Source organism: Stegodyphus dumicola, chromosome 5 (assembly GCF_044657685.1).
Source record: "Stegodyphus dumicola isolate Sdum_Otavi_A_Nest chromosome 5, ASM4465768v1".
NCBI lineage: Eukaryota > Metazoa > Arthropoda > Arachnida > Araneae > Eresidae > Stegodyphus > Stegodyphus dumicola.
In genome coordinates, this window is record NC_140772.1 from 34,976,316 (window position 1) to 34,990,574 (window position 14,259).

General features: G+C 32.7%; 1 protein-coding gene across 3 annotated transcripts in view; it reads right to left on the reverse strand.

Moving 5' to 3' along the window:
- LOC118195184 (uncharacterized) overlaps nt 1-14,259 on the reverse strand; it is an 86,893-nt gene that overhangs the window by 28,202 nt on the left and 44,432 nt on the right. For all 3 annotated transcript variants that reach the window (XM_085816568.1, XM_085816569.1, XM_085816567.1), the window contains exons 5-6: nt 10,244-10,381; nt 6,917-7,018 (exon numbers count right to left, since the gene is read on the reverse strand). In XM_085816568.1, coding sequence (XP_085672694.1) covers nt 6,917-7,018; nt 10,244-10,381 — 240 coding nt within the window. The remainder of the gene's footprint in view (nt 1-6,916; nt 7,019-10,243; nt 10,382-14,259) is intronic.

The following is a 14,259-nucleotide window of genomic DNA, read 5'->3' on the forward strand; positions in this document are numbered from 1 at the left end:
AGATAAGAGAAAATCTGGGATAAGTGTTTCAACCAAAATGATAATCAAAGAAGCCAAAGGATTTGCAGAAAAACATGGGAATCAGAACTTTTCAGAGTCTGAGGGCTGGTGCTACAGGTTCATGAAAATGCAAGGCTTATCAATGCGCACAAAAACAACTATTGCACAGAAAATGCCAGCAGATTATGAAGGAAAAATACTAGCATTTCATAGGTTTGTTATAAATACATGCAAGAAAACTTCTTTTGAGCTCGGTCAAATAGAAAATATGGATGAAATTCCACTCACATTTGATGTACCATCCAAAAAGACTGTGATTAAAGGGTCTAAATCAAAAACCATAAAAACCACAGGTCATGAAAAAACCCGATATACGGTAGTTCTAACATTTTGTGCTGGTGGCACAAAACTACCGCCGTTTTTCATATTCAAAAGAAAAACTCATCTGAAATAAAAAACTTCGAACGGGTGTAATTGTTCATGTTCATCCGAAAGGCTGGATGAAAGAAGCTGGAATGAAACTGTGGTTACAGAGCGTATGAGCGAGGCGACCTGGTGGACTATTAAGAAAACCCTCTCTTTTGATTTTGGATCAGTTTAGCGCCCATAGAAATGAAGCCATAAAGCAACAGAATTAAAAACCCAGATAGCTGTCATTCCTGGTGGACTGACTAGCCAATTGCAGCCTTTAGATGTATTGGCGAATAAGCCATTTAAGGAAAAAGTGCAAGAACGATGGAACAAGTGAATAGGTGAGCCACATCCCGCCCTCACACTCTCAGGTAGAATGAAGCGGCCCTCTATTTCACAAGTGTGCGAGTGAGTAAAAAGATCTTGGGAGGACGTAAAGGCTGAAGTAATTCTTAAATTCTTTAAGAAGTGTGGAATCAGTAATGCTCTTGACGGAACAGAAGGCGACGCATTATTTGAAGAAAGTGATACTAGCGATGATGATATTCTCGTTTTCGATGATGATGATAGTGAAAAGGAATTTTATGGTTTTGAAAGTGAGAAAGTCTAATTTCATGACAGACAACGTTTTCCTTGAATCTGTGTTTTTTGTTGTTTCTGCTTTATTTTGTATTATGTTTGATCGCTTGCCGTTCATTCATTTATTCATTATTGAAATTTACACATCATGTTCAAAATAGCTTGCTGTTTGTTAATCTTCCTTAATAAAAATACGTTTGGTAATTCCATTCAATGATTGTTTGTTTATTTGGCTTTTACGAAATGCGAGAACTAAAAGAAACCACATTTTAAGTTATTGTGGTCCCGCGCGGACAATTGAAACTTTTTTTTCCTTGTGTGAGGTTTTCTAAATAAGGGTGCGTTTTATATGCCAGTGCATCTTATATGCCGTCATGGAAGGCAAGTTTTTATCTTTTTAATGGCTTGCCTTGCTCTTAATATCCAATATTCTGAACGAAGCTGAGAAAGTACAATCCGAACACCAAGATGATGCATTCATAAATGTGTTTGGCGTATCAGTAGGCTTGTAAAATGATGAGAATATTCCAATAATATGGGATGTTTTTCAGCATGAGATAAATAAGAAAATTGTAGTCGACCACCAAGAAGTATAACATTGTTCTTGAAAAAAGGATTAAATTTTTTTATCCTTGATTTCTTAGGGAGTGATTTTCCTGTCAACAGAGCTTCATATTCCGAAGGAAAGAATTCTTTCTGAATGGTCTGTATCCAATAAATACGAGCTTGATTTAGTTCTGTGGCATGGAACTCACCCACTAACTTTTCTTGTTTCCTATAGTTGTGAATAAAGCGAAGAATCCAAAATGTTACACGTAACAATTGAAAGTAAGAACTGTAGTTTCTCCCCTTTATGATTGGTTGAGTAGATACGATGTGAAGGGTCCGAACTTTTTCTTTCTTTGCCTCTAAGTTATGACTGTAATCTTTAGAAATAGTATCAGAATGAGTCCAATACTCTGGAGATTAGACTAATCATGGAGGGCAGTTCCACCAAATTTCCAAGTTTTTTAGTGTTGATGGTGAAACACCTCCAGAAAGTTTGTCAGCTGGATTGTCTTTGCCAGGGCAATGTCTCCATTATGAAGGATTAGTATAGGAAATAATTTCTGTTACTCTGTTGCTAACAAAAGTTTTCCCCACTTGTTGGTGTCACTGTGCGTCCACCCTAAGACAATTTGAGAATCACTCCACAATGTTGCATTTGACGAACAGATGTTTGTTTCAGCACAGAAATACTGCAACAATTGTGCTCCCATCAGGGCCGACAAGAGCTCCAAGCGAGGCAAGGTAACTTTCTTTATACAAGCTAGTTTGTTGCCACTACACACTAAATTCATATTCTATTGGTCACCTTTAAAGGTAACAATGTACAGAACTGAACCATAGGCACGTTCAGATGCGTCACAAAACACATGAACAGCAAAAGGAGCATGCGATGAAATGCCTATGCATCGAGGAATTTGAAGGGAGCAAATGTCATCAAGTTCTTTTACAGCTGCATACCATAAAGTTGATAAATTAGCAGGTAGTAATTCATCCCACTTGATTCCAGGAATCCATGTATCTTGGAATAAGATTTTCCCAAGGATAGTAAACAGTGAAAAAAGTCCTAAGGGATCATAAAAACTAGTAATGCAGCAGAGTAACCATCTCTTTGTAAGTGATTTGACTGTAGAAACACAGTGGGAAGTCTTGAATGCATTCTTCAAAGTATCAGAATTTGTATTCCAGCCAATACCTAAAACAGTTGTTTCCGTTTTATGAGATTCTTCATGTGTTTGTAGTATATCTTTGAGTTTCAAAGAGTTTGTAGCCCATTTTTCCATAGGCAATTTCATTAGAGCCATTAAATTCTTGATCTCGTGATATAGCATTATAATGCGTGATTCAGTTTCCATACTAGCAAGAGAGTCATCCATATAGAGATGTTTATCTATCATTGGTGCAGCAATTGGAAATTCTGCAATATGTTTTGCAGCCAATTCTTATGTGGCAGCACAGAGTAAAAACGGACTGCAAGTTAGGCTAAATGGTAAATGAGTAAATCTGTATACAGTTATTTCATCTGTAAAAGTAGTTGGTTGAGATGAATCAGATTTTAATTTGTAGTAGACAACCAATAGTTTCAGGAAGAAGATTCGGGACAGCTTCCAAGGTATTGCTCAGTGAAGTGATTCCTGGAGCATGTGAGGAAGCGTCATACACAATTCTCCACTTGGTTTCAGATTGCGTTTTCTTTCTTACAGCATGATGAGGAAGCTGAATCACGCATTATAATGCTATATACTGGCTTCTCATTGGATTCATCTATGGAACAAACTTCAACATGCTTTTGTTCAATGTAATTCAACATGCATTTGTCATATTGTGTCTTTAACACATCACTAGATGCAAGTCTTTTTTGAAGAGAATAAAATCTGTTTTTTGCTTTTAATTTTGTTTGTAGGCAAAGGTGTGACCAATGGTTTTCTAGGCAGAGACACAATTCTTCGATTGTCTTCAGTGTTGTAAGTTTTGTGAAATTTCGATAAAATTTCTTCATCCTGAGTAGTCATTCTTCATTTCTGCACATTTTGTATCCCTATGGAGTCTAATTCCCAAAAGCAACGAACCTGATCATTTAAACAATCAGTTTTAACTTGCACACAAACTTGATGGACAGAAGTCTTCTCAGCGATTGTAGTATTTGTTTTTGTTTCACTAAGAACCCATCCAAACACTGATGGTACCATAACAAAAGATTCTGAAAGCTTGATTGGAGCTTCTGCGGAAACAGTTTGCCAATAATGATCACCACCAATAAGTATTTCTATGGGCAGTGAAGAGACATCCGGTGAATCAGCAATTCTCAATCTTTTCTTCTGAGCAAAGTGAATTATTTCTGGTAGAGCAGTAGGATGTGTAGTATAGGTATTGGAGCCTTCAAATGCAGAGATTGAAAATGCTTGGTTGCACCACAAACTTGAAAGTGAAAGTTGAACACATCTACGTTGTTCTTGTGAAGTAAAAGATTCAAATACTTGAACTGAAAGTGAGGCAGAAATGACAACTTTAAGCTTAAATTTTTCAATAAGGTTTGTGTGAACAAAATTTGCTTGGCTACCACCATCTAAAATGCAGCGTGTTAATTTAGTAGTGCTTGTGGGGCCAGTAACATATACACGTGCAGTTTGCAAATGTGTGAAAATTGTTTATGAAAGGTTATGTGATTTACAGCACTGTTAGTTATCCACAGTTAATTATTTTCAACAGGAGGACAAATAGAAACATGATGCCTTTTCTTGTATTTAGTGCATCATGCAGTATTTTTTCTTGGGCAGTTTGGAACTCTATGACCACGGTTAGTACACAGAAAGCAGCGATTTGAAGTTTTAAGTTTCTGAACATGAGTATCATAGTCTGTAACAGTTTCACAATACTGAGGCTAATGTCCTGTAGTATCACAAAATGGCGAAATTTTCGGCGATTCCAGATTAGGGGTTTTTCCAGATTATGTAGATCATCAATTTAAATCTGGTAAGATGGCATGCAGAAATTATATAATTAAAAATATGAAACCGTAATTTATGAAATAAAAGCAATTATGATCTAAAGGGTATCAAAATTTCCAAACAATATATATATATATATATTTGTTTACTTTATTAAACATTTCTTTCAATGTAAGATTCTCTCTTCTATAAACAGACATAATTTCTTGTTCGGTTACAAAGTTCCACTGTTCAAATAATGTAATTGCTGTGTCGAGAATGCCGATTAACTTGTCAATTGAAATTTTTTCATTTTCAATAACCTCTCTGTCACTTTTTTCACTATTGGAAGCGTAATAAAGAAAATGTGTACATGTTTTACTGGCTTTACGCACATGCGTAGCGGACACGTGCATTAAATGCGCATGCGTAAGATTGCGGCTTTGAGATCCGGATTATAAGTCATTCCGGATAATAGATGTCCGGATTAAGGACTTTGTACTGTATTAAAATTTTGTACAGTGCATTTTATGGTGTGATTAGAAAAAGATGTACCTTTAACTCTTTGTGCTGCAACTACACCTTCCACTTCTTCTGCCAAGAACTGCATCAATCTAGTAATATTACGTTCGTTTAGTTTTTCACGCTTGGGATAGATAATCCAGCGGTAACAAATATCATTGGTGAATGCACGAATAAGTTTTGCACTAGGATTCTACCGTATGCTTCAATATTTTCACCCGGAGCAGTTAAAGCTTGAATTCTTCTGTTACATTCTATGTAAAGACCATTTAGATGCATAGGAGATGGGTCTTGAATAACATTTAAATGTTCTAAGTAATCCAAGTGTGATTGGATAATTCGATCTTTATTTCTGTATCTTTCCTCCAAGAATTTGTTTTGTTATTTCATGCGTCTCCTATTACACTAATTCCATCAACAATGCATTTAGCTTCACCATCTAAATAACCTTTGAGGAAAACATGTTTATCAATAACAGAAAGATGTGGATTGGCATCTATAGAAGATTTAAACTGCTCCCAAAAACATTCCCATTGTTCAAATTCTCCTGTAAATGTTTGTAGTTTAATGGTTGGCAATTTAACTGTATATGATTGAGTCACAGGCACTGTAGTAGAAGGGTCGCGATATGTCATCATCAAATCATTGGTATCCATATTCGAAGCAGTAACATTATTTGCAGTTGGCGATAATTTGTTCTGAATAACTTTTCGTGTTTTGAAAATTGCGGACTCACCAGTATCTATGTAGTTTTCCCACTGCAAATTATCACTTTCATATTTATCGTCAGAAAGGAAGTTGTGAATTTCGTTATCTATCAGTTTCATATCATTTAAAGCAGTTGTTAAGAGATTACAACTATATTCAACCTGCTCGATTGAGAAATCATCGTTCAAAGTATCATTTTTAATAGAAAAACGAGGAACATTACTTCGCACAGCTTTCCGCCTTCGTTTCAGTTGTGTCATTTTGTCTACAGCTTCACCGGTCGGCGCCATTGCCGGAGTAGTAGAAAAGAACAAAAAACAAAACTAAGTTTTAATGTCGAAAGTAAAATAACTCAGCAAAAATAATCCAACAGTAGGAAGTATAAGTTCCTGTTTTGTAAATGGTTTTTTTCAGCACCAGATATATTAGGAAATAGTATTTTATGCTTATTTATTTCCTAACATAAAAATAAAGTATAGAACAAGAAAAAACATTTATGAATACAGAAACGTAAGTGATGCCATTCACAAAAGGGTAATGTTATTTTTAATAGTTCGCTGGCTTTGCCACAACACCATAGTTGCTCTATCACCAAAAGAAGCTAAGTACATAGCAGCAATAGATCGTGTTAAAGAATTTTCAGATCTAAAAACATTTTTTGAACAAATAAATAAGACTATATTACTAATTTAAATACTGAAAATCAGTATTTAAGATTGGAATTTTTAATAGAAAAAGTAAACATAATTACAGAAGGTATTTTTTGTCAGAAAAAGTTGTAAAGATAATATTAATTAATTAATTTATTTTTTGTTACAATAACATAAGAGAAATGCTTACAAAATCTTCTGTTAAAGTTAAATTTAATATATTTACAAATTATTTAGTACATGACAAACTTTATTACGTAGTTGACTTAGAAGGTATGAATTAAAAAGCAAGCATATTAATGTGTAAATATGATTTAACTTAGTCAATTTAATAAAGAAAATAAAAATTAAGTTAAGATATTGAAAGGTAATTTTTCTTTAATAAATTATTTCTGTATTAATGCTCCATATTTTAGCACTTTCTCTGTAATATAAAAGGTTTATTCATTTGGTATTCTGTTATAAGATGTAATTATGTAAAGTAAAATACATAAAACTAAGCATGTTCTTCTATATATGCACAAAATTTTCAACATTATGCATGAAAAACAAAATTATTGCAATACTGAGTACCTTCAAAAGTTCGCTTTCTGCAAGTTCAATGTTTTCTTCCAAAGTTGAAATTTTCTCATTCGATTTTTTCATACTTGGCACTTTAACAGCCTTCGGTCCCAACTAAAACAATTAAGTAATATTTAAATTTTTGCAAGTATCTCATTAAAAAAAAGGGGGGCTATAATGTTGTGTAATTCTTTATTTATTTGTCATAAGTAACTGAAATAATATACACAGTATATAGAATATACAATTATATGTACTATATTATAATCTTTTCAGGTAATGATGCAAAAGAAATTGTATTAATCATGCAGAAGATATATCTAAAAACCGTAATTTCTGAAGGAATTGCAGATGCCAAAATAAATAAGAAAGTAAAAAGTATTTTTGCATTTTATTTAATATTTTTTAATTACAAAGCAAGCATGATGGTTACAAATACAAGACATCTACTTCTCTAGTTTAAATAAGTTGTTTTTAGGCTAGAAAAATGATGAATGTTTTCAGACTATAACATCTTAACTAATCAAGGAACTATTTAGCTGCATCCTGAATATTTAAAATATATAAGCTACATTATTCGAAATTTGGTGTTAGCAGAAAACTTATATACACTCAACTCTCTCTTTAAGATGACTCCTCAGAGTTTCATATGCTTCACATCTTGATGGGAGGTGGTCTTATTAGAGAGATGATGCTCAGCACCAATATTTATTTATGTTCTAAAAATTACAAGTTACCTTCAGAAGTGGTGGCCAAGAAAAGCTTCACTGTGACACTTCACTGTTCTAACAATGATAGGTGCCTCAGAAATGGGTTTCTACTTCCCATGAAAGACATTCACAAGTATCCAGCTCTCAGCAAACTCCCAATTTTTTTAGACTATGGAAGTCGCAGGACTATACTTGTTTACATCTGGTATATAACAAGTGTCCCTGTCCATTATTATCTATGCTTTATGCTGACAATAACATGCATACCAATTGCTTGATAAGTTTGCAGATGTTGTAAGTACCTGGCATTTTTCTAAAAGTAATGATAGGTGTACTGACTCCTCAAAGAAAGTTACAAGGTCAAGTCATATATATTAACATAAACAGACTTACTTTAATATATACAGCAACTCTGTGCAGCTATTTTTATCATTTTACATTTTGCAGCTAAGAATGTAAGAAAAACTGTTTGTACATATATACCAGTACGTGGGAATTTATATTTGTTTATGGAAATGTATACCTACATATCCATGTAGTATGTATGTCTGCATTGATATAATATAATATAAGTGCAGATATGTACATAAAGTGGAAAGCATTCATACCCTTAAATGTGAATAAAGTATATACAGACATGTACATGTACACACACAGGCACACATATGCATTTATGTATATGTGTTTGCATGTGGATTTATGCATACATATATAAACATACAGATATATCTATGTGTATATATTTCATCATCAAGCTCTTAAAGGAGTTTTCATATTTCTTCTTCAGACAGACCTCTTTTCCTTTTCGGCATATAGCTAGAAAAATGACAAAATAATTCCTAAAAAATTTACGAAAATATTCATTATTCTAAAGCAATGCAAGGATCTGTTTACAAGTTACAAACGCAGTTATCGCACATTCTGTAGCTATGTAGCTACAAGAACGAAAAAGGAAAAATTGGGAAAAACCGGATCCTTAACACAAAGATTTCTGAAAGAGATAAGTGGTTAAAACCCCAAGGATGTCAAATTTGACATTTCACCCCACTCTTTCGGCCTGGAAAATGGGGGAAAAAAGACAAGGCTACTAAAGTGGACAATCCCATCCTTTCAAACAGAGGACTGTATGGCCACTATAATGGCCATCCCATCCTCAAAAGGTTAATGCAATGAACTAACTTAGTAGGACAGCATTGTTTTTGAATTATGCAATAAACAATGAAATAATGCCAAGAATTAAATTCAAAGCATATTAACTGTTTTAATTCTATACATAAAGTAGCTAATTTTTGATTAATATAGTTCAACACTTACATGGCTAAAAAATGCAATCAGCATGACGCACATTCAACTCAAAATAAAAAAATCTAAACAAATTTTCTATGGAACAGATAATTATTAGAGATTTTATAAGATAAGTAACATCTTTCTTCATATTTACTCAAATTTTTTCATAAACAAGTTCTGATTGATCCCAGAAAGATTATATATGTGCTATTATCACTAAACTGACTGCAGTTACTACCACATTGTTTTGTTTAAAGATGAAAATGACTATTTTGAGAACATAAACATTGATTTTGAACATCACCTCTCTAAGTTTACTATTTCTGCAGAAGACCAAAATCATATTGAATTGTAGGCTTAGAGAGGATAGACTGTAATTATTTGGAAACTTTTTTCATATATAAAACATATATATTTTTCATATATGTACAAAAGGTGCTTCTTAAAATTACATTAATTATGTCTTAATATTTTATAAACAAACTACTTTTTTTTGGTAATTCTTTCCAATTATAGTGAAACATCTTTAAGTCAACATGTTGTAGAGTTACGCAATTCATTTTGAGTTATCAAGGTAGAATATATTTAAGATTTAACTTCTAATAACTTAAATTTCTAAAAGCAAATATAAAAATTTATGATTACTGTAAACCTTCTCAAATGGTCTTTTCAGTCACTTTTGAAAGCAATAAATATTTTTGACAAAATAATAGGAATCATAGAAGACTGAAGTCACCTGCAGCCATCAGTGGTCACCTTAGAAAAGGTTCATTTTATTTCTTACTTCAGTATAAAGAATTATATAAGAAATGAAGGAGAAGAATTTAGTTTGGTATAAAATCAGTTTAAAATTTTTCACAATCTACTTCTGTACTAATTAGTTAAGTCTTATCATCATATTTTGTCACATCTTGTCTTATCATCACATGATAAAAATTAATGTTTCACTTTCTTATAGCGATATAGTACAGCATGAAATAATTTGCCCAACTTGGACTAATTTAAACAGCACATAACAAAAATGCTTTTAAAAATAAAATACTTAAAAAGAATTTTTTGGACTACATGAGTGATGAAAACAAATTTTCTACACTATTCTAGAGTAATTAAACACTGTACAAATAATCAATCTATCTGCAAAGAGAAGTTACAACAGCACTACAAAATTTTAACTATTATAAAAAATATTTCTTGGATAGTTTTTAAACAACTGATTAGAAAAAAGGTTTCTACAATACACACACAAAAATACATACTCAGTTAATATAAAAAAATGTTAAGAGTGCAGAATTAATTATTTATACATTATTATAGAACATATTTTAGACAGAAAAAAAATTACCAATGTAGCTGACGCTACAAAATCAAATGAGTTTGTAATCATATAATCTAACACATAATGTAATGATCTGTATTTCTCAGTTGCAGCTGTATGACGGATACGCAAAATGTTCTTAAAGTCAGATGTAAGAACTCGAATCTAAAAGGAAAAAAATGACACAGAATCAAATTCTTTAAAAAGATGCTTCAATAAAACATATAGCTGAATACATACTATAAAAACAGAAGAAATAATGTAATAAGTGAAACTGGAATGATTATGATAATCTGTAATTCTTCATTAGAGAATACACTGCATATCAATTCATTGCTATTCTGAATTTATTTCTGAATGAATCTACTGCATTTTGATTTCTAAAAAAAAAAATAAAATGTTTTGCATCAATAAGTAATTTTTAAAAATAAGGCAAAGTAGCAACTTCATGTATGGCATAAAATTTAATCAAAACTATTTATTTCAAGGGCAATCAAGCACAGCTCTCACACTGTCAGAAGCAAATAAAATTCTGCAAAGAAGGGAAGAGCAATAACCATATTTATACCAAATGAAAAGCCAAGCAAACTGAACAGGAATATTGTATCACATGCCTAGGGAAATAGTAACGAACTATGAAAAATTTTAAAAGTGTTAAGGACAGGATCAGAATTAATATCATTAATTAAACAAAATAAATTTTTGCAAATGTGAAAAGCTTCTGGAAAATCCAATTCACAGATTCAACAAGCTTTGTGGATAATTTTTGCAGATCCAGAGTCAATTTTGTGATTAACTTCTAACCGATTAGCTATAATGTTTGTTCATTTCTTCTTTTTGGACATAAGAGAGGTAGAATTTTAATTCCACTTTAGTTTAGTCAACATATCTCAAACCAGACTACCAAGATATGCTATAAATTCCCCCAAAAAAGAGATGGAAGCTTTAAGAATCAAACAGCAGATTTTTTTGATAGGTGAGAATGTGAGCTGAAAGCTGAACTTCTGGAGAATGCATGGCACTTGATAATTCATAGAAGGATGAAATGGAATTATTACAAAGTTATTAATGTCATTTCTAACAATGAAAAGTCTCCTTTCATAGTAACATGAAAATGACAGAAAATCCTGTGTCGCTGGCAACTGATTTCAAATGACTGAGTTCGTCCGAAACTTTGAAGGTGTTTGAGGATGTGAAACAGAAAAGGAAAAATACAACTAAAAAAAAAAAAGTTTCTATAGATTAAAAGCTTTTATTTAAAATGGATATGATAATTAATGAACTAAAAGGAGAAATACAATTTAATGGGAATAAGAGATTTAATAATTCTATTTACAGAATCTACAAATTTATATCATGAATAATAAAAATATGGGGTGCTCATGATAAATTTAAAAAGATAATATACACATTTGACTATGCAATTAATAGATTTCATTATTTAAATGCCTCATGCTTTTATTATTTGTAATATAAAATTGTAGATGAATCCTGTAAATAGAATTATTTAATCTATTATACTCACTAAGCTATATGATAAATCATTTTTCTCCTTTTAGTGCATTAATTATCATATCCTTTTTAAATATAAACTTATTTTATTTTCCATTTTTTAGTCTCAGTTATACATTATCAATGCTGAAATTTTTAGACATCATTAAAATGCAAGCAATAAATTAAAAGAAAATTATGAAATAAAGAAAAATAATTGAAAATTATTCAGAGAATGAAGAAATTGCTTTGAATATTCAGTTTCTGAAATTGCATGTAAAAACAATATTACAAGAAGCATTTCACTTGAAGCTAAAATGGAAGAGAAAATTAATATCGCCAGTTTGTCATTAAGTGAATCAATATGGCAAACTTTGCTGTAAAGTATGCCAAGGTGACAAACTGAAAAGAAATTTTTCTGCAAGAAATACTTTTCATACCATCTACTTCAAACTGCAATATATTGTTTTCAAAAAATGCAGAAAATCGTTCAATTAATATTTTCTGAAAAGAGGACAAAATGTTTGTTTTATAATCTGTGAGAATTTCAAAACTTCATGTCTGAAACATTTTTAGATGTTGAAATTTTAAAACTATGTATGCCAAATACACTCATGTCCATAAATTAAGGATAATGCAAAATCAGGCAAAGGAAGAGTTAGAAGCAAAACAAATTTGACTTATTTGTAAAGCTTATTTATTAAAAAAAAGGTAAAGAGCAAAAAAAGATGCTATATGTGTGATATTATTAAAAAAATTAGCCATTTTTTCTCCCTGGAGCAAATTACAAAAAAACACCTATTTACAAAAAACCAACATTACATGGCTGGTATGATTGTTAATACATTGTATGTCTCCCAGACGATGCAATACAGTCCGTACAACGCTTAGGCATGCTGAATATCAAATTATCCATCTGATCTTGGGGGATATTACACCACTCAAAAAACAACTCTCTCCAAAGTTCCGGTAGACATGTAGAGGAGGTTGACGGGCTGCAACTTGTCGGCCAAGCATGTCCCAAATGTGCTCTACTGGATTCAAGTACGGTGAGAATGCTGACGAGTCCATACGGGTGATATCTTCCGATTGAAGGCATTCACTTACGATGTTTGCAGGGTGAGGACGGGCGTTGTCATCCATAAACACAAATTGTACGCCCATGGCGCCCCAAACAAACATACATGTTGTTCCAGAATGACGTCCCGATAGATTTGGCTTGTCATGGTTCCAATTTGAACATGCAGGTCAGTTCTGGAACCCAGAATAATTCAATCCCAAACGAGCACTCCTGCACCACCGTAACGGTGTCGTTCAATGATGTTTTCTTGGTGGTAATGGGTACCTGGAACTCTCCATATGAAAGTCAGGCGAGAAACTGCAAGCTAAACCTGGACTCGTCGGAAAACATCACACAAGCCCACTGTTGAGGTGTACACAATGCATGCTCTCTACCCCAGGCTAACTGCAGGCGACAGCGAGTTGCAGTAAGTGGAACTTAACTGACAGGTCTATGAGCATATAGACCAATCTGCCCTAAGCGTCTGTACACGGTCTGCCTTGAAATTGTTGTACCAGTGGCTGAAGAGACAGGTCTGAGGCTGTGCTCTGCCTGTTTCTTTTGGCAGTAACTGCCAAATACCGGTCCTCATTCGGCGTTGTAACTTTGGGGCTACCTGTGCTGTAACGTCTACACCATCATCTTGGAATCATTGCCAAAGTCTGGAGATGACACTTTGGTCAATTCCAAGTTCGTCTGATACTTCCAGCTGGGTACGCCCACATTCCAGATGGTCGATAATTCTACCACGTAAAAAATCATCCAAATGCGTCCTTAGTGTCCTAACTATTCGGTTATTGCACTGAAATGCTTATAAAGCGCCTGCGAACAATTTTACTTCTTTGCCTCTATTCCTTATATATCACTCTCGTCATTGTGACGTACCATCGGTGTCATCTGGTTACTTCCTGAAATTTGCATATGATTCTTGAAGATGTGTGTAGTGATTTTACTGGTGATATATTTATTTTAGAGTTCGATTTCCGGGTGACTCCGAATTATCCTTAATTTATGGACATGAGTGTAGTTTAAAAACTGAGCAATTTTCAAACATTTCCCCAAAATTTAGAAATAAAGCTATAGTTTTCATACAAATCTCACCGAAAAGATTTCTTCCCACTGTACTGGATGGTACATACAGTAAAATTTTGATATACATAGTTTGCTCGTTAAACAAAGAATTTGACTGATCCAGCGATCCAGTTCATTTTTCAAATCGAATTTGACAATACCCTTCCTTTCCTTAATATTTTAATAATGCATTTTATTTCAGCAGTACTATTTACTCTAAATCTTTTCTGTCTGCCTCACATACTAAACAAACAAACCCCCCCAAAGGCTTTTTTTTTTTTTTATTCTTATGTATATCATTCAGTCTTTCCCTCTGAACTTCACTTTCTAATAAAATCAATTATTCAAAATAAATTGACATTGACAGAGAATTTTCTCTCATGGTCGTTGATAAAGGCCTTTAAAAAATTTTTCATCTTAC